Source organism: Watersipora subatra, chromosome 1 (assembly GCF_963576615.1).
Source record: "Watersipora subatra chromosome 1, tzWatSuba1.1, whole genome shotgun sequence".
In the NCBI taxonomy this organism is placed as follows: Eukaryota; Metazoa; Bryozoa; class Gymnolaemata; order Cheilostomatida; family Watersiporidae; genus Watersipora; species Watersipora subatra.
This window is the reverse complement of record NC_088708.1, coordinates 944,145-966,616: the sequence shown is the minus strand read 5'-3', so window position 1 is coordinate 966,616 and position 22,472 is coordinate 944,145. Positions and strand designations below refer to the sequence as shown.

The 22,472-nt window shown below is 39.5% G+C and overlaps 1 protein-coding gene across 1 annotated transcript; it reads left to right on the top strand.

Annotated features, from left to right (window-relative positions):
- The first annotated feature begins 1,925 nt into the window (after nucleotides 1–1,925).
- Nucleotides 1,926–21,720, top strand: LOC137385749 (probable caffeoyl-CoA O-methyltransferase 1). Its single transcript, XM_068072289.1, has 6 exons — nucleotides 1,926–2,014; nucleotides 12,598–12,740; nucleotides 13,222–13,327; nucleotides 20,091–20,264; nucleotides 20,867–21,000; nucleotides 21,108–21,720. Exons 2-6 carry the CDS (start codon nucleotides 12,621–12,623, stop codon nucleotides 21,264–21,266), a joined length of 693 nt encoding a protein of 230 aa, XP_067928390.1. The 5' UTR covers nucleotides 1,926–2,014; nucleotides 12,598–12,620; the 3' UTR covers nucleotides 21,267–21,720.
- The last annotated feature ends 752 nt before the right edge of the window (nucleotides 21,721–22,472 follow it).

Sequence of the window (22,472 nt, the reverse complement as noted above, 5' to 3'; positions counted from 1 at the left end):
TTCACCATGTCTTACTCTGTTGTGTTGTAGGTGCCAAATATGTGGAAAAGTGATTACAAGCTCTTAAAAGCTCAAAAACGAAAAGCCGCCGTAGATTGGAATCTCTTTATTTCTCTGACGTAGTCATGAAATTTATTTATTGTTTTGTCACGTGATGTTCTCACGTGAATTGAAGCTCAATATAAAGTTATCGTAGCACTAGTTTATGACGAACACTACGAGTTTTACCGAAGACCCCATATCAAATATAGATGCTCACTACTTTACAGTTTTGTTTCGGCCTGGTCTAATCGGCAAGTCGTAATCTGATCATGCGACCCAATACTTCGCAAACAATTTTTGCAGCACTTTTTGATTATCACAGGTGACCAACAGGCTCGTCATGATTATCAGACAATCATATGTACTCCTTCAAGGTAAGGTTAAAAAATTAAATGAATTTTTACGGTAAGTTATAAGATATCAGTGCTAAAAGTGACAGCATTACAATGACAATAAAATAGACGCGTAAGAACAATAGATATGTTTTTATTGAATGCGTGAAATATAGTTGTGAACATATTTCGACGAATAAGGTTGCATGAAAGTGTAAACAGAAACCATCTACCACAACTACGTCACATTTGAGTCGTTTCGGAAAGAGAATCCAAACTACGGCGGTCTCGTGTGGCAGCTCGTTTTTTGGTTTTTAAGAGCTTGTAATCGCATTCCCTCATATTTGGCACCTACCACACAACCAGATCTGTATTGTCCAAAGAAAAAGTGGTCAGGAGACTGTCAATTAGTAGTTGCCAGAGGGCCAAAGGTCTGACTCGGTCATGTGGGAAGGGTCTGGGAGTGGAAGTGAAACGTACTCTCAGAGAAGGGGGTTCGGCCTTCCCCCGAGATAATTTTGAGAATTAAGAGCAAAATTAGAGCATTTTAAAGTGTATTTTGTATTATTTAAGGTGGATATTCAAGTCCTGCCAATGTGAGTCATTGCGAGTCTTGCAAAGAGAGCTAGCTACAGAGTTACATGGGTTTGAGTTGTAACCATATATATGTATATTTACATTTATATTAATAAATATACATACATTTACATGTGTACATAGAATATTGATTGTTATAGCTTGACACTTGTCTTTTAAAAACTAAATTTAAGAGCACCTGTTTCAGTTACAAAAATAAGTTTAAATAATATATTACATGCACCAGGGAAAGACAACAAATAGATTACTTGGCCTGCTTAAAACTTACTATGTTTAAATTATGGCCACCTAGGAATACAATGAGCAACAAACTTAGCCTGCAAACACAAATATACATGTACATGTGTACATAAAAGATTGATTGCTATAGCTTGACACTTGTCTTTTAAAAAGCTTTTCTTCTGCCAATGTGTCCATGGCAGAAATCTTCCACAACTGATTCTGTATCTATTTCAACATCTTTATATATGTGTAATATTAGAAGATTATTTAGACAGCCTGCCCCATAGTGTTCCTCATTGATGTTTGGATTGTTTGAAAAGTATTGTTCACCCACTGCATTGGTGGCAGGCAAAACCAATACTAGATAATTAGTGAGCCTCTCTACTTCATCGCTAGTAGCGCTAGAGCGCAACGTTGCGCTAGAGCGCTAGGTAATTAGTCGTTGGAAATTCCAAGTGAATGAGCTTAGACTGAAATTCTTACTAATTAGCCGCCGAAGATCACTAAAAAGTTGGGGCGACTCAGCTGCCCAGCCGTCTCAGGGAATACGGGCCTGTGAATTTTAGTGCCACGTAATGACCAGTGTCGTATAGGGAGTGTATGGTGAATCTTTTGATATCAAATACATGTAACTGTAATGTGAATTTTGTTGCAAGCCAACATCAAATAATATAATGGGCGTGGCCTGTTGGTTTAAAAACGAGCGAAGTCCTTAGACACTTCCATTAGTCACGCGGCTCTGCTATGCGGCTCTACCACTTTACGTGTTGACCGATAATAACATTGGGTGCATTTGATTGGACTAGGTGCCACTGACATAGGTTAAGCACCACAAAGAAACTTTTTCACTAAAACTTTGTCAATTAGCTATATTAATATGTATTGCCGGTACGCGTACAGGTAAAGCAAGATTTGCGAAGTTCGTCTTTTTAGGACAACAAAATTCACGATCTATTTATGGAAGGTATTTTACAAAAGGTTTGATTGACAGAAAACATAATTGTGGATCGGAGCAAAGTCGCTTTATCATAAAAAGCGGTAGCAAGTTTGTGCTACGCTTGAATGAATCTAAATACGGCACAGAATAGTCGATAAGCGCATCACATTCAAAGAATTATTGATACGCTAAATGCCGCTGACGTATATACCGTAAATGTTGCCGAAACCCTTACAAGCAGTAAGTTCACGAAGACGCTTAACTTATGAGCTTATTTTTCTGAAAATAAAAACGTGTCTCTTTCAACCGATGTCAAATGAATCATAGCACTGCAAAGACCGTCGTAGCATAGAGCATCATAACAAATATCATCAGGTAAAACGTTTTTAGCAGTTGCGTTCCCGCTGCTGGTTCCGGCAGGTGATGTGAACTGATACAAATAACCAATTATACACATCCATAATTGTTCCTTGTTTCTGTTGCGTAGTCATTATATGTGTAGCCATTATTTAATCATGTGTTGAGGACAAGCTTGTTTTTCATTGCAAATTCTCATGTACCTAGCTATTCTCTTTAACCTGGTTGAACTTGCTAGGGTCCGCCCTCTATGATTTAAATACCCTGTAGTAAATTGGCTTGAAAGTTTCGAAAAAGACTTTCCGCCACTAAAGCAAAGGAACAACTCGTTATCAGACAGTGGTGGCCCTGAAAAGGGCCAAGGGGGTGTGAGCACAGGCCACAGCTGGCGTACACTGGCGAGTCCAGCTGCCCTAGAGGATCAATGTCGCTAAAACGTGGGGAAGGTTCCGGAGTATGGCTTGCGGTCTTGTACTGGGCGAGGGTCAGGTCGCCGTTTGTTAGGACGCGAAGCCCAGCTTTCCCTCCCTTCGGTTTGGGTGCCAAAAGTTTAGACAATGACGTCATAGCTGGTTAGCCGTGGCGGCGGCGGCCACGCCTCCAGTTGATTACATATTACTGAGGCACTAACTTTCACCTTTCAAAAACCCACTTCAAAAAGTAGCTAGGGTTATTTAACCACAACAATTCTACTGTTCCATTCTTTATTTTGTTGCCAATTCCCATATATTAGAAGTTTTTCTTTCCAAAATGTTTTAAAAAAACTTCAAAATTGTATATCAAATAATTGGTAAAATCAGTTTTTTGAATAATAATTAATTTTGTAATTATAATTTAATTTTAACTTCTTTGTTAGTTTAGACTAATATAAAAGTCCTCCAGTCAATATTTGTTTTTAGCACTGGTTCTAAGCTTCAGTAAGTGTAAAAAAAATTCAACTTAATTCAAGTGTATGCAAATTTTTTGAACGTACACCGCCACCGAAAACGAGGCTTTATGTAAAATGATGTTTACATGATTGTCTATACTCTTCTATGTTCTACTCAGGTGCCAATGGTCCTCCGATAGAAGGAGTCATTGTGTGTGTTCTGAGTTTACGAATAAGAGTTTAGGTCCTAAACTGCCTAAACTTTAGGCAATGACATCATAGCTAGTTAGCTGGGGCGGCGGAAATACCACGCCTCCAATTGATAACGTATTACTGAGACACTAACTTTCACCCTCCAAAAACCCATTTCAAAAAGTAGCTAGAGTGACTTAACCACAACTATTCTACTTTTCCATTCTTTACTTTGTTGGTGACTCCCATATATTAGAAGTTTTCTTTTCCTATATGTTTAAAAAGATAACTCTAAAATTATATATAATACTAGAAATTCCCCTGTCATACAGCCCACGACCAAAGTGATAATGGAAAGAAGAAAGGGTACTGTTGGTTGTTGAAAAAGTATTTATCAGCAGGAATTGACAGAGTATAGTGTAAATGAGACTTGTTTGAGATGATATAAAATAAATTTGAGAGAGCACGACTCTAAAAAGGTGCAACTAACAATTTATTTTGGAGGTAAAGTTGGGTTGAAACCAGGTATACGAGTAATTGATTAATTGTTGATATTACAATATCTGTTATAATTATACAGTATCTGTTAAAGGTCGCGCAGTCTAGTCTCCTCTCTTTTGCGTTGTATTTTGGTCATTGATAGCTAATCGAGTGATGCGCTCCCTAGCGAATTTGTTAACAAGTAAATCATTGATGTTTCGAACTCGAGAGAGAGCAACAAACGATATTCCAGCGGTCATTTCGTGGTGGCCTATATCAATGACAGCTTTAGCCATGGTAAGACCTTGACTCTTGTGTATTGTCAAACCCCATGCTAGATCGAGAGGAATGCCTGTCCGGCTAAGAGTGGCATAGCCAGCAGTCCAAGTACGCTTGATAGGTATAACTGGAAAACTGTTGGGGTGTTCGGGAAGAAATGTTAAACCAGTATAATAATATGGAAATATGCAGACAACGAAAGCAGGTATTGCAGGTGGGCCTTGATTTGCACAGTATATGATACGCAATACAGTACCAATTGAACCATTGACTAATCTCTTCTCAACCCAAAGATTTGCTCTACGCATAACTCGCGACCCGACTGATAGAAATACAGTGCGTTGAAGAGCGCATGCAAGATTAGAAGATGCCAAGTGAGCATTGCGGCCAGCGTGTTTTGAGTTAATCTGTGGAATGGGATTGCCAAGTAGTAAGTCTGTTTGAGCTGTAGCTGTGGACCAATTCACATGTTGAAAATAGATGAGTAGCAGTATCGAAGACGGGATCATGATCAGCAATGCCAGGAAATCGGCGCGACAGGAGTTCATAGTCTTGCTCGGTCGACTCTCCATCACGGAGTCTTAGTAATAGGTCGCGGAAGATTAGATCGTTTGCTTGACGCATACATTGGGCTAAGAAGAATGCAGTATCAAAGGTTTGGTAAGCTGAGTGGGCATGCAAACAAACAGCACTCCTGACGTTGGGCTGAAACATTCTGGCATCTAAAACAGGCGGTAGTTCACCAAAATCGCCAAACATGATTATGGAGCAACCACCAAAAAACTGGTCAGATTTTTCAGGGAAGGCTTGTCGCAAACGTTTATCAATTGCATTTATCAGGCGGCAGCCAATCATTGAAAGTTTGTCAATTATGATGTATTTAATTTGCAGACATTTAGCTTGAAGAATTTGCAAAGCAGGGCCATTTAGCTGCTGAGTGTCAGTAGGTTTAGCAAAGTGTAGGAAAGAATGAATGATCGAACCAGAGATGTTCAATTTGAAGAATTTGCAAATTTGCAAACTGTACGTAATTTAACTAACAACAGCAATAATGAAATATGTTTATTATATCTCTTATTATATTGAAATGCAATATTAAAAGTAAAATGGCAAGCTGCCGTGTAATATTGTAAAGGCCTGGCCCCGGTAGCTGAGCCAGCTTTACTGTACTAACAGGCAGGTGCAGCCTGAACTCTGGGCCTCCCCTTTGCCGGGCCTGCCTGACACGCTTGGTGGTCAGATCAGTCTGTGGCTGTTGCCCAACCTCAGGCTCACTCGGAACTCCAATACAGCCTGCTCTCTGAGTCCCTATCGTTGGCTAGTCTAGGGCCCGGACTAGCTCGCTCTAGGGCCTGATCTCTTATGCTATTGCATCTCCGATCAGGTCCAGTCGTAGCGTAGACCAACCCCTAGCCTTCCTTAGGTATCTCTCAGGCAGTTCTATCCGGAGTCAGACCAGTTCTGGTTGAATGGCCCTCTCTAAGCCACCCAGGCAGGCATAAATGTAATCAGTTCGTGTGAGTAAGGTTTAGTCTATTTATTATATATAAGCATGAACACGTGTACAATAGCATAAACATCTCAACAATTCCACTGAGGTGACTTGTGCCCCCTCCTTATATACTGGCATTCTCCGCCTACTTCTACTCTTGCCCATAAAAGGAGTGTAATGACTCTTATATAACAATATATGGTTTAATTAAGGCATGCATGCGTGACAGGCTTAGATACAAAATGTTACATAACAAAGACATACGAGGAAGGCGTATATAAGGTTATAATAATAGGATACAGATATTGGTTGATGGTGCCACTCTAACGATGGCATAGATAAGTATAAATGTCCAGTCCTCCGCAATATACAATTTGAAAGTTGGTTGTTGGTTAAAATAAATATTAATTCAAGCTGTAGACCTAAACTACTGTACGTAATTTAACTAACAACAGTAATAATGAAATACGTTTATTATATCTCTGAAATGCAATATTAAAAGTAAAATATATTGTAATATACAGTTTGAAAGTTGGTTGTGTTGAATGTAGAATGGTTTTGACAGCGATATGTAACAGAAATAAATATTAATAAAATAAATATTTGACTATCTCAAACTTATGTTTTACAAAAGTAAAATAAATATTAATTCAAGCTGTAGACCTAACCTACTGTACGTAATTTAACTAACAACAACAACAAAAAAATATGTTTATTATATCTCTGAAATGCAATATTAGAAGTAAAACGGCAAGCTGCCGTGTAATATACAGTTTGAAAGTTGGTTGTGTTGTGAATGTAGAATGGTTTTGACAGCGATATGTAACAGAAAGCAAGCATTGGCATTCACGCGTCTGGAAGTTTTATGCAAACTGGAGTGAAATAAAGAAATATTCTTGTCATAAAGGGGCATTGTAGTTCCGCCCTAGCTTGTAGATAAGATGTATAGAAATCTGGATAATGTTCTAGATAATTTAAAAAACCTTCGGTAATTGGACAAAAACGTAGGCTGATAAACTGTGTACCACATTTTCGTACCTGTAAATCGGTCTACGCCTCAAACAGTCTACGTTAATTACACAAACCTTCGGCAATTAAACAATGCGATAGACTGGTGAAATGAGCGCGTTTTTCTGGTGAAATGCGCACTGCTAAATAGTTCTACTATCTGTCGCATGGCTTTATCGGCGTATCGTAGGCCGGTCTTAACTATTATTAAACCAAGCTTTTCAAGCGTTTTGTAGCGATTTTTGGCCGAATTAATCTGTCTATTTATGTATAATCCGATCAGATGGGTTAGTTTTAAGATATTGCGGTAACCTTTTAAAGACTTGGTAACATGTTTAAATAGGTTTATGTGTTTTGTATCGTTATTATACTTTAACGACTCTACAAAAAATGGTTATATTTGTTGATATTTCGATGCAAGGGTTTGCGCCGTTGTTGATGAATAATTTTCGTAAGTTGTGTGCACATGCATTTATCATAAAAATTCTCAAACTTCGCTCCGGTCATTTGGTCGTGGGATAATTGGTAAAACCCGTTTTTTAAATAATAAGTAATATTTTAATTATTATTAAATTTAAAATTTTTTTAGTTTAGACTGATATAAAAGTTATCCAGTCAATATTTATTTTAGCACTAGCTCTAAGCTTTAAAAAGTGTAAGAAGAAATTCAGCTCGATGCAAATGTATGCAAATTTTCTGAACGAACGCCGCAGCCTGAAGTGAGGCTCTATATGAAACTATGTTTACACGGTTGTTTATACTCTTCTGTTCACTCAGGAGTTAGCATTTCTGATAGGCCGAACTCAGGTAGAAGCTGAGTGGAAGAGTGACAACGATAGCCAATATTAATTAATGTCAACGTGCATTTGGATTTTCAATTAAGGCATTAGGCATAAGATTTACCTGCTATTTTGACTATTGTACTTTCAATAGACTCCACAGGTGTTGAATTTTTGCTCAATATACCTCAAATTATGACTAGCCGGTGAGTTTTCGGAGCTCAACGCAAATAGGCTTGGACCGCGTTGCATCCACTCTCCTTCCTCCACTCAGTGTGTGGCTAGTTTCTCACGCTGGTCAAAATAGCAGTCACTGAGAATGCACCGATGAACATGTGTGCGTTCATGGCGACGGAGTGCGCGTGGCTTGCAGGTAGAGAAGTTGCAATGCTTGCAATTGAGTGCCATGTTGGATAATGCATAACAGGGAGTAACCTGGGCTTATATATGCAACCAGGTAATTTAAATTGTACCGTAAGTCAACGGTTATCGGAAACCAAGGTGCTCACAAGAATAAGAACAGGCTAGATTACGCCCGCTAGCAGGGTTCTAAGGCAACCGCTTTTTTAGACTCACAGGTAGAAAACTACCCTAAAAGTAGAGAAAGAATATTTGTTGATTGTTTGTTTTATTACTATCTCCTTTTCCATATTACCTAAGGCATTACAAAAATGGAGCCGAATTTTGATATCATGTATTTACTTGTACAAAGTGTTTGTTCTTTTAAAAAATAACTGCCGTTTCGGCCTACAAATTTTAACTACTCGTAACCACCAATCATATGTTGAGTTTGCTTCTGCTTGCTTATATAAACAGTTGTCTTCGCATTTGAGAGGCAGTTGAGACTTGCCTAGTATGGTGAGGCATACTGTGATATCACAATAAATCTATTCAAGTACAAAGCATCTGTTTTGTAACTTAGTCAGCTTGGCTTAAAAGCTTGTGCTAGTCTATACACAGTCTGTTATCGGCTGTTATATAGAGTCTGATTTATCGGCTCTCGTGGGAGTTACGCTGGTATATATACAGTCTGCCATCGGCTGTTATATAGAGTCTGATTTATCGGCTCTTGTTGGAGTTACGCTGGTATATATACAGTCTGCCATCGACTGTTATATAGAGTCTGATTTATCGGCTCTTGTTGGAGTTACGCTGGTATATACACAGTCTGTTATCGGCTGTTATATAGTCTGTATTTATCGGCTTTTGTTGGAGTTGCGCTGTATACACAGTCTGCTATCGGCTGTTATACAGAGTCTGGTTTATCGGCTCTTGTTGGGGTTGCGTTGGTATATTTCCAGACTGCTATCGGCTGTTTGATGGTGAGTCGGTACTAACGGCTTTTACGCTGGCAGTGGTGGAAGTATAGTTAAATAGGATGTGCCTAAGCTTCTATAACCAAGCATCAGTTCCTGCTTGGCCTGGTTCGAGGGTTGCCCTGATTTTTCTTCAACACTGTCTGTATGGATATGTTCATACTTGTACACATTACAAGACATACTTCAGCCTTCACTGGATCTTTCTGCGAACATCGACTAGCTCGATTTCACCTGCATTGCACCAGCACACACATTGCACCAGCACACGCATTGCACCAGCACACACATTGCACCAGCATACACATTGCACCAGCATACACATCGCACTTGCAAACACAAGTGCACCAGCAAGCATCATCTTCAATTAACAGTTAGGCTATTATTCTCTCAGATTGCACCAGCAACACAGTGCACCAGCACACACATTGCACCAGCATACACATCGCACCTGCAAACACAAGTGCACCAGCTAGCATCATCTTCAATTAACAGTTAGGCTATTAATCTCTCAGATTGCACCAGCAACACAGTGCACCAGCAAGCATAATTTCCAATAAGCAACTAGGCTGACAATCTGAGACAATCGCTCAGATTGCATCAGCATCTCAGATTGTGCCAGCATCACGGTGCACCAGCAGGACAGTTGCATCTCTCTGGTCATTTCCACTTGTCAGGACCCAAAGAACTGGTATTTTTCTCTTACCAAAGCAGCAACAAGTTAGGAGTTGCTTTATTCAGGTCTACATGACAACAACTCAGCATTAGAGTAACAAAACATCTCTTGTATACTCCACCATTCCACATAATAGATCATAGCATAATAATAGACAACTACAGAGTGAATGCAGGGCAACTAAATAGAAAAATAGTGTGTCACCACTTAATGAAATTAGTCTGGACAGTGAGTTGGATTGGTTTACACTGAACAAACAAATAACTTATACATTGTAATTTATAATTGCTACATAATAATTCCAAGATGGCACAGAACTACTTTAAATACATACAACTACCAGAGTACAAAGCCAAGTTGCATGTTATTACTCGTCTTACTATCTAATTATCAGAAATTATCTAATTTACAGCGCAGTGTTGGCCAAAAGATTTTTCATAATATACAGTAAACAGTGAAAAGTCAACAGAAGCGGATGGCTCTTATCACTAATCATGGATGTATATCAACTTTATTCCCTGAAACAACACCTTGAGATAAAAAATGGAAAACCACGTGCCAACTATCTTATCAGCAGTACCAGGGGTCTGGCAGCCTGTCTGCATCTGGTACTAGCAACACCAACACTCGTGTCTGGCCAGACACCAGCAGAGATTTTTTCAGTTTTTATCTGTGTAGATTTTTCGACAACTCTTATGCTCGCTAGTCTCAAACTGCGCAGCTTCACATCATATGGCGAAACTTTAAGCACATAATTTGCCTCTATCAAATAGAATCCTAAGCTTCACTGGTATTATTGTCTTCTCAATCTGACCATTATCCGATAGATGCAATTGTTTTTAGCATGATACCTTGAGCTCTACAAAATAATTTCATTTTTCGATCAATATCTGGGCGCCAGTTGAGGCCTGGGCTCGGCGCCATCCGCCACTCTGGGCTATCATATGGGGAGCAGTCATGATTCAGTAGTTAGTGTGCCGACTTAGGATTAGTAGTCCAGTGGTTTGAGTCACGCTTTGACCATGGGTGGTATTAAGGGCATTCAACCACATTTGCTTCTGCGCCAAATCTCTTGAGCAAATGGCTACAATAAGCTTACCCATTTGGAAAACAATTTGCGGGAAATGCCGATGGAAGATTGTCTGATATCATACATTCAGACTTACCAATATCAGAAAACACTCACCCAATGTGCTATCGTGTCAGATGCACTAGAGTTTAACGTTCTCACCAATAACCTTTTGCGAAATTATATATTATGCCAAGCTAAACCTTTTTACCTGTCCCGAACTAATGTACTTCTATCACTTCAGATGTACATTATCTTCAATAATAGGCATGAAGATCAAAGGCCTCTTCAAACACAAAAGTAACATGATAAGCGAGTTCTGCTAATCTCAAGCCAAAATGCTGATGTCTGTGCTCTCTGTAGGGTTTTGATTATTCCTTGATAATCCAGGTGTAACTGCTCAACAGTTTTCTGTCTACAACTCTTTCACACCATCAACCTCTCACGATAAAACTCATGCTCTTGAAATTAAAGACATTTAATTTATTCAAAATTATTATTCAAAAAGCTTAGTTTTAAAAAAAAAATCAGTTGTTTCTTTGTGCAATTTCAAAACAGTTGGCCCATTTCCATCAGCTTAAGACAATCTCCGACCAAGCTCTGCTACTGATGGGGGCTTGTACCAAAAAATCATTGATGTGCCCAAAAATCTTAATAGGGTCCAATAGAAAGTACTAAGTGACTTAAAAGAACTTTATAGATCTGCACAGATGGGCAGTGGCCCATCTAGTTTACCACTCAACGCAATAGGAGTCAGCTATAGCTGACTCATCTATAGCTATGATGCCATAATCTACAGGGTTTTTATGTCTACTCTCAATTAATGATCCTCGGTTAAGGCACAGTTCTAAGAGGTGCTGTATTAGGTGCCGCACTTGATTTAACGCTTGAACTAACTGAAGACTTCTGTTTACCTGAAATTGATATCTCGATCACTTTCAACTCTACAACAATTAGATTTGCTATTTTACTAAAATCTGACGCGCCATGTTGTAGTATGCCTAGTCTATGTATTGCTGGTAAGGCTAAAGTAGTCATACTATCACACATGAAGCTTTTATTAACTACACAAAACTGGTTTGATGTGGAGCGGCAATTTTGCTATTGATTCCTGTTAAAGTAACTTTAAACTTTTTGGTTTTTCGAATCTGGATAGAGTTAAATACAGTAGCAGGTGTTTTAGTTTATTATGAGGAATAGATACGACGTATTAAAAAAAAATGTAAAAACAAAATATCTATTAGAGTATACCAAGACAAAATTGCTAACTTGTTTGAACGGTGAAGCCCAAGTGCGCAATAGCACTGCACCTAGTCGAGGTGCTGGGTGTCAGTCTCTATATATAAGGATATGAAGATACATAAGGATTTGAGGCTATATGAGAATTTGAGAATGTATAAGGATCTGAAGATATATAAGGTTCTGAGGCTATATTAGGATCTGTGGATACATAAGGTTCTGAGGGCACATAAGGCTCGCTGATCATATTGCTGATTTTTTATTTATTACTGATGGCTAAACTTTTTGTCTTTCAATATTTTCCTTTATTATTTGGCTACTACACAATTAAAACTATTATTATTTCATAGTGTTTCTTTTGTTAAATTTACCTGTCTTATTTTTGTTAAATCACTTTGTTTTTCGCTATATTCATCTTAAATCTAGATTCGGTTTACCGATGAATAATGTTGGATGTATTGGTAGTTGTATTGGTAATGGTGTCAGCGGCTGTATATTGGCTAAAATTGTTAATATAAGCCATTGATAACGGACTCAATCTGCTCTCAAGTTTTGGTTGCCATTCTATTTTTTAAAGCCTGCTAGGCGAATAGGACAAGCTCTACATAGAAGTGTAAATGTGAAACGCCATCCTTATGCAATTCAGCAATTAGTTTTATGATCGTCCAAAGTATTACATATCAATGATATGTAAATCTTAAACTTGTGACAGGCTGTTCGTAAAGACAAAAGAGGATGATGGCAGAATTTACGAGCAAAAAGCCTCAGCACAGCGGCTCGCCAACAACTGCCCATGACTATTATTTTCTTTCCAATGTATCCAAGCTGCATCCATGCCAGAAGAAGCTTATTGAGGTATTTCGGTAGATAAACTAGCATCTTTCATGATTACTCAAACACTTATGTGACACTTCATTAAGTTGTAAGCCTGTGAGTTTTATAAACAATTGTATTCTACATGTTTACTATTACTTTATGTACATTGTACAACTATCACTTTGTATACAGTGTTCAACTATTACTTTATGTACAGTGTACAACTATCACTTTGTATACAGTGTTCAACTATTACTTTATGTACAGTGTACAACTATCGCCTTGTATAGAGTGTAAAACTATTACCCTATATACAGTGCACAACTATCAACTTATAGACAGTGTACAACTATCAACTTATATACTGTGTACAACTATCAACTTATATGCAGTGTACAGCTATCAACTTGTATACAGTGCACAGCTATCAACTTATATACTGTGTACAATTATTATTTTATATAGAATTTTGTTTACATACATGAGATCTGACCTGAAGGTGATTTTAACATGTTCGTAGTTAACCAAGTTGGAGAGTCATCCTACCATGCTCGCCGGTTATGAAGGAGTGACCTTGTTATGCAACATGCTACAGTTTGCTGGTGCTAAGCGATGCATAGATATTGGTAAGAATGCCTTTTTGCCTTTGATGCACGAATTCATGGACATTAGTAATTCTTTTCTGCATCTGTATATAGTGCAGTTAGTGAGCGTGACAGTCAAATCTACCGTATGTACGAATGCCGTAATATACATTGTAAAATTCCAGCAAGTATTTGATGATACCCCCAAAGTGACTTACAACATGTGACCTTCCTTGTCTTCTAAAGCAGCGCAGATTACAACATGTGACCTTCTTCGTCACCTAAAGCATCGCAGATTTGAAAATGAAAGTGAAGAGGCTGGTGACAACTAAAATGAAATTACAAAAACACAACTATTACTAAAATCGATATTTTATGCTGTCAGTACTCCATATTTATCACAACCTCTACCTTTATATCATCCTTCCATTTTACTCCATATTTATCACAACTTCTACCTTTGTATCATCCTTCCCTTGTACTCCATATTTATCACAACCTCTACCTTTGTATCACCCTTCTCCTGCACTCTATATCTAAGTTTATGTTTTAAATTTTCATGTTGAGGTTTAACGGTATTATATGAAAATCCGCTAATAATTTGAAAAATGGTTTTAAATCGAGTTTATTATAACAGCCCTCATTAACGTTCAGCAGCAAATCTGTTAGACATTCACTTTTGAGCCAGTGAGCTACGAGAATAAGCACTGACGAGAGTAGGCAATGACGAGAGTAGGCACCGACGAGAGTAGGCACTTACGAGAGTAGGCACTGGCGAGAGTAGGCACTGACGAGAATAAGCACTGACGAGAGTAGGCGCTGACGAGAGTAGGCAATGATGAGAGTAGGTACCGACGAGAGTATGCACTTACGAGAGTAGGCACTGACGAGAGTAGGCACTGACGAGAGTAGGTACCGACGAGAGTAGGCACTGACGAGAGTAGGCACTGACGAGAGTAGGCACTGACGAGAGTAGGCACTGACGAGAGTAGGCACTGACGAGAGTAGGCACTTACAAGAGTAGGCACTTACGAGAGTAGGCACTGACGAGAGTAGGCTTTTACGAGAGTAGGCACTGACGAGAGTAGGCACTGACGAGAGTAGGCACTTACGAGAGTAGGCGCTGACGAGAGTAGGCACTGACGAGAGTAGGCACTGACGAGAGTAGGCACTTACGAGAGTAGGCACTGATGAGAGTAGGCACTGACGAGAGTAGGCAATGACGAGAGTAGGCACCGACGAGAGTATGCACTTACGAGAGTAGGCACTTACGAGAGTAGGCACTTACGAGAGTAGGCACTTACGAGAGTAGGCACTTACGAGAGTAGGCACTTACGAGAGTAGGCACTTACGAGAGTAGGCACTTACGAGAGTAGGCACTTACGAGAGTAGGCACTTACGAGAGTAGGCACTGACGAGAGTAGGCACTGACGAGAGTAGGCACTGATGAGAGTAGACACTTACGAGAGTAGGCACTTACGAGAGTAGGCACTGACGAGGGTAGGTACTTACTAGAGTAGACACTTACGAGAGTAGGCACCGACGAGAGTAGGCACCGACGAGAGTAGGCAATGACGAGAGTGTGCACCGACGAGAGTATGCACTTACGAGAGTAGGCACTGACGAGAGTAGGCACTGACGAGAGTAGGCACTGACGAGAGTAGGCACTTATGAGAGTAGACACTTACGAGAGTAGGCACTGACGAGAGTAGGCACTGACGAGAATAGGCACTTACGAGAGTAGGCACTGACGAAAGTAGGCACTTACGAGAGTAGGCACTTATGAGAGTAGGCACTGACGAGAGTAGGCACCGACGAGAGTAGGCAATGACGAGAGTAGGCACTTATGAGAGTAGGCACTTACGAGAGTAGGCACTGACGAGAGTAGGCACTGACGAGAGTAGGCACTGACGAGAGTAGGCACTTATGAGAGTAGGCACTTACGAGAGTAGACACTTACGAGAGTAGGCACCGACGAGAGTATGCACTTACGAGAGTAGGCACTGACGAGAGTAGGCACTGACGAGAGTAGGCACTGACGAGAGTATGCACTGACGAGAGTAGGCACTGACGAAAGTAGGCACTTACGAGAGTAGGCACTTACGAGAGTAGGCACTGACGAGAGTAGGCACTGACGAGAGTAGGCACTGACGAGAGTAGGCACTTACAAGAGTAGGCACTTACGAGAGTAGGCACTGACGAGAGTAGGCTTTTACGAGAGTAGGCACTGACGAGAGTAGGCACTGACGAGAGTAGGCACTTACGAGAGTAGGCGCTGACGAGAGTAGGCACTGACGAGAGTAGGCACTGACGAGAGTAGGCACTTACGAGAGTAGGCACTGATGAGAGTAGGCACTGACGAGAGTAGGCAATGACGAGAGTAGGCACCGACGAGAGTATGCACTTACGAGAGTAGGCACTTACGAGAGTAGGCACTTACGAGAGTAGGCACTTACGAGAGTAGGCACTTACGAGAGTAGGCACTTACGAGAGTAGGCACTTACGAGAGTAGGCACTTACGAGAGTAGGCACTTACGAGAGTAGGCACTTACGAGAGTAGGCACTGACGAGAGTAGGCACTGACGAGAGTAGGCACTGATGAGAGTAGACACTTACGAGAGTAGGCACTTACGAGAGTAGGCACTGACGAGGGTAGGTACTTACTAGAGTAGACACTTACGAGAGTAGGCACCGACGAGAGTAGGCACCGACGAGAGTAGGCAATGACGAGAGTGTGCACCGACGAGAGTATGCACTTACGAGAGTAGGCACTGACGAGAGTAGGCACTGACGAGAGTAGGCACTGACGAGAGTAGGCACTTATGAGAGTAGACACTTACGAGAGTAGGCACTGACGAGAGTAGGCACTGACGAGAATAGGCACTTACGAGAGTAGGCACTGACGAAAGTAGGCACTTACGAGAGTAGGCACTTATGAGAGTAGGCACTGACGAGAGTAGGCACCGACGAGAGTAGGCAATGACGAGAGTAGGCACTTATGAGAGTAGGCACTTACGAGAGTAGGCACTGACGAGAGTAGGCACTGACGAGAGTAGGCACTGACGAGAGTAGGCACTTATGAGAGTAGGCACTTACGAGAGTAGACACTTACGAGAGTAGGCACCGACGAGAGTATGCACTTACGAGAGTAGGCACTGACGAGAGTAGGCACTGACGAGAGTAGGCACTGACGAGAGTATGCACTGACGAGAGTAGGCACTGACGAAAGTAGGCACTTACGAGAGTAGGCACTTACGAGAGTAGGCACTGACGAGAGTAGGCACCGACGAGAGTAGGCAATGACGAGAGTAGGCACTTATGAGAGTAGGCACTGACGAGAGTAGGCACTGACGAGAGTAGGCACTGACGAGAGTAGGCACTGACGAGAGTAGGCACTGACGAGAGTAGGCACTTACGAGAGTAGACACTTACAAGAGTAGGCACCGACGAGAGTATGCACTTACGAGAGTAGGCACTGACGAGAGTAGGCACTGACGAGTGTAGGCACTTACGAGAGTAGGCACTGACGAGAGTAGGCACTGACGAGAGTAGGCACTTACGAGAGTAGGCACTGACGAGAGTAGGCACTGACGATAGTAGGCACTGACGAGAGTAGGCACTGACGAGAGTAGGCACTTACGAGAGTAGACACTTACGAGAGTAGGCACTGACGAGAGTAGGCACTTACGAGAGTAGACACTTACGAGAGTAGGCACCGACGAGAGTATGCACTTACGAGAGTAGGCACTGACGAGAGTAGGCACTGACGAGAGTAGACACTTACGAGAGTAGGCACTGACAAGAGTAGACACTTACGAGAGTAGGCACCGACGAGAGTAGGCACGTATGAGGATAGGCACTGACGAGAGTAGACACTTACGAGAGTAGGCACTGACCGTTCTAATGCTGGGTATATAAGCACATCAATTATGTCTGTTCTGATAGGCTTCCGTTCAACATGCTTGGTAAATACGCTTTTGTCTACTTATGATACAGAAGAGCTAATTCTCGATATTTACTCACTCTTTCAAATGTAGACATAAAAGTTAGATGTAACTTTCGCACACGTTTTGAATCAATTGTTGGTTTTTACCTCTGTGATGAAAATTAGTGTCCTCAGAGGTTTGTGCAACAGACTTGTTTTTTGCTCAAGTGCCTCAAAGAGGCAAAATAATTATCAACAGTCAAGCTTCATGCTGGAATCGGGTGACCAAGTAAATAGAGTGATTATTTGCTAAATATGCTTGAAATGGGAGAGTAGGTCGGGTAATGTAATGTTATCATATTTTTATCTATCATCTGTATAAATCTCAATGTTTGTCTTTCGTTTTCTGTCATTGCTGTGTCCAGTTATAGCGATTAAAGTCTAGCAATGATAATTCCCACACTACTAATATTAAACTCTCGACAATTGTGATTTCAAGTATGCAAACAGGCACACCTAACCATCACGCTAAGCCATTCTTATCTGATTCAGCCCCTCTACCGTACCCTTATAGTTATTAAAGCTAAGTATGTAGGTTTTGTTACTTTTGCGTTTGTTCTTTTTTTGAAATTTTTAAAAAAAGCTTTCAAAATCCATTATTCATTTTTTTATTTGTAATTGTCAATTTTTCAACAGTTTCAATTTTAAGTGTTCCGTTGCAGTGCAGCTGTAATGGCACAATTTCAATTTTGGCTTTCCAGTTATTACAAAGGGTAATCGCTAAAAATTGTAAAAATAAAATATGTTCACATGGATATTCTAGTAGGAAGTAGGAAACTAGGAATCGTCTCTACATTCTCTCTCGCTTCAGTCCAAGTACCCTCGTGCGCTTCACCGATGTATTTAATTTTGATATCTCATTTAAAATTTTTGTGCCAGTATCGACTATCAAGAGTTACCAGTATAGTAGTGTTCAAAATTTTGATGGATAGCCTCTGCAGCAACAGTAATCTTTCTTATAGACACATTTCTATGTACTCTTTGTTATTAATAATTCAACATATTCATGATTTTTATTTATTTATTTTCAGTTTGTTTCAATTGTATCATTACCAACTCACTTTTAATTGTAATCATTGTACCAAATAATACTTTATCAAGCCATTATTTGCTAATTATTTCACATTTAAACATCTTTACAGTTGTTTTAGTTTTTTTTAAGTTCATTTGAACTGCACAAAACACCTATGCATGATATAAAGTTTAAGAGTGGTGACGGTAAATGTTGTACATGTTAAACAAAAATAAATTTTTCAAGCAAAGACTCTTTTATTACCTGGGCAAGGCCGGCCATTCAACTAGTATATATATAAATCTCAGTGTTTGTCTGTCTGTCATTTGTGTGTCTAGTTATTGCAATTAAAATTTAAGAATGAACCTCCAGGTCCACAGACAGGCGCGCTAAAGCACTACACTACATTGTCCCTGTCATGCTATGGATATTAGTGCACACACTTATTACTTAGTACACATCACTTAGTAACGATTTAGACTAGATTAAATTACTAGCTTAAGTTACTCGAATTCGTTGGGTAGTTATTTTATTACCCTGTAACGCCGGGCATTCAGCCAGTATGAAAATAGTCTTTCAGGTGAGGAGGCTAGGGAACTCCTTTTGTACTTCTCATATCCTAGCAATTTTGCTTACTAGCATAATTATTCGTTACTTTCATTGAAAGTATGGTTTTAACACAAATTACTTGAAGCAGCCATCTTTAAGAATTTATACTCAAGTCTAGGAAGTAGTTTTAGCTCGTGCTTGTAGCTATAGGTATGAGCTCAAATTATTTTTAGCTCATTTCAAACAGTTTCTCTAGTCTTAAGGCATTACAGCCTCTTTGTTGGTCTTTTATGAATGCGTAGGAAAGTTTTTTATCAAGTGTGTTTAGCGCAAAACTGTTTAGAGTGATTACAGCGACTTCTATATTTACTTGTAATAAGAGTTACCATGACACGCTAGTGCAGTGCATCACAATCGTACCTTTTGAATAGACCAATCTGTAGTTGGTCTAATTTGTTTCATAGCTCGAAAAATCTACAATAACTTCTTGATAAATGCTAACAAGTCGATAAAATGACTTGAACCTTTCAAGGAAATTCCGTTACAGCTTGCTCCTTATTAAAACCGTTTCATTACAATTCACCTGCAACAAAAAACTTAATTGGCTATGTTTGATGAAAAGCATTAAGGTGTCAGGTAATTACACAGGCATTAAAACAAATGCATTGAATAAGAGTATATATAATATATATAGTTATATATGTATTATTGTATATGTATTTAGTTATATATATTATTGTATATATATAGTTATATATATATTATTGTATATATATATAGTTATATATATTTTATTACCTACCCTACTTACCCTACCCTGAGCTATTCTTGAATGCAAAAGTCGTACAGTGACACCTGTATTTACATATAACCAAAACAATTTACCAAATTTTGGTATCTACTGTTTACATACTTCATTTGCTATTGTAACATCACCGAGGGAACTGCCTTGTACAAGTCTATATACAAGCTATATATAACTAGCTGATTGGCTAAACAGAAGCACCATGCTGTTTATCTGTAATTCAGAACTCTGTATGCGGTGGTCGCTTCTTATTTCCTTCTTTAGTTCTTACACTGCCTGCTATGCTTCTACCATTGCAACTATATGTAGGAACACAGAAAACATCATTGATTCAATTGACATGTATTGAACAATGAGGAATCCAAATTTTCCCTTTGATGAAGCAGTATTTTGCTTGTTTCTATGATAACATTTACGCTGAATCAATTGAGATAGTAGCGAAAGAATGCTGCAGGTGTCTTCACTGGCTACAGCTCCCTGTCATGGGCCCTGCACATACCTGATGACGGTAAAGTTGTCTCTTGTGATGTCAGCGAAACATGGCCACAAGTCGGTATTCCCATCTGGAAGGAGGCAGGGGTTGATCACAAAATTCATCTGAAAATTGCTGAGGCGGCAACTACATTGCGTAAGTGAACCTGTGTAGTGTCATGGGTGAACCTGTGTAGAGTGTTGTACATGTAGGTGAACCTGTGTAGTGTCATAGGTGAACCTGTGCAGTGTGTCGTAAGTGAACCTGCATAGCTCTTAGGTGAACCTGTATAGTGTCATAGGTGAACCTGTGCAGTGTGTTGTAAGTGAACCTGCATAGGTCATAGGTGAACCTGTGTAGTGTGTCGTAAGTGAACCTGTGTAGAGTGTCGTGGGTGAACCTGTGTAGAGTCCTAAGTGAACCTGTGTAGTATAATAGGTGAACCTGTGTAGTATAATAGGTGAACCTGTGTAGTGTCTTAGGTGAACCTGTGTAGAGTGTTGTAGGTGAACCTGTGTAGTGTGCCATAGGTGAACCTGTGTAGGGTGTCAGAGCAAGCAAGTGATAGGTTTGATCAGTAGATCTATGCTAGGTTTATATTGTATGCTATATTGATATCCTACCATCGGTAAATTGGCATGCTCAACTAGACTTGAGATTTTATCGCTAAGATGCACATATTTCAAGTTAGATTTGTGTTTTGCGTCATGTTGGTGCTAGCACGCTTACTTGTCTAGTGGCTATTTATATTTCTCCAGAGGGTTTGATAGATGAAGGAGAATCTGGCACTTATGATTTTGTGTTTATTGATGCTGACAAAGATAATTATGACCGCTACTATGAGTTTGCTTTAAAACTCCTTCGACCAAATGGAATCATAGCCATTGATAATGTGAGTGTCAAATCTGTGCATATGTTACAAAGAATGGAGTGTGCAAATATGTGCTATTATTTTCAAACCAATAATAGATTATTATCTTAATCTCCTAACCTATCTAGGCATTCTGGCACGGAAAAGTCTTGAATGCAGAGGACACATCAGCGAGTACTACGACTATAAGAGACCTCAATCTAAAGATAAAGGATGATTCAAGAGTGACGGCAGTGTTGATTGATATTTCTGATGGGATTTATGTTTGTCGAAAGCTGCCGCAGTAAAAAACCCGCAAGTGCCTCTTGGTTGTTCATAAAAGTAGCACGTGCTCTGGAGCTTCCCAAAATTTATATTTTATGAACAAAACAATAATAGGAAATGGTTAATTATAGGTTAGTTAATTGCTTTGAAGTCGGATAATCAGAACGAATATGCAATAATCGGGTAATTCAGTAAGCTTTGTGAATGCTGGCTTGAAAGATGTGACACTGGGATGAGTGAGAAATGTTATGCGAAGGTAAATTTTGTCTTTTCATCTGACTAGTTATGATACTTGATTTAGAACCTAATGTAGTAACTGTGACATGTAGTTTCATCTTTTGATTGCTAGCTAGTTTTACTACCGGCAAATAGAATATATCTTTATCAAGTTCCAACTATGCAGATGTTCAATAAATTGGGTCTCAAGCGTTCTTTAATTTCTCCTTTGTAATAGACTGGGCTATAAATACACCAATACATATATATTCACCTCCATCAATCACCTAGACTGGTTATGACCAGTTATGACCGGTCTAAGACTTTCCGGCGCAGGACTTTTTGGTGCCAGGCTTTTTAAGACCGCTATTTTGAGGCTAAAGAAATTTTTTATGCTTTTATAAGTAAATAAATAACATGGAATGATAATAAAAAATGCAAAAACATTCTATTCATAAAACATCACTCATACTTTTTTCTTTGAAACATATCGAAACAATAAACTGAAATTTCAGTTTGGTGTATTTCACTTGTTCAATTTAGTATTTCATTCAGTGTTTTATTGCTTATTTAGTGTGAGCAGATTCAATTGATGCAGCCGGTGATTTGTGTCCATGCTGGTTTATTTCGATAATCACTTCACCATCTTTAGTGTGGATTTCTACTTTACATGAATTTTTACGTTCATATCTCCAAAATTTGAGCCAAGGATCTTGTGAACTACTGTCAAATGTGTAAATGTAGCTGTTATGGACAAATTTTTCTCTTCTACTTTTACTTAAAGTTTGTTGAGCCATAAGTTACAATGAAAGATGGATAAATTCTGAACTTTTAACCTGGGCCATAACATCTGCGCCAAAATGTCTCATTCAGGATTATGACATACTCCTTTTCTATAATTATATCCTATGAAAAAACCAAGTAAGTCGTGAAGAGACCAAGTAAGTCGTGAAGAGACAAAGTAAGTTGTAAAGAGTCCAAGTCAGTCACAAGAGACCAAGTAAGTCGTGAAG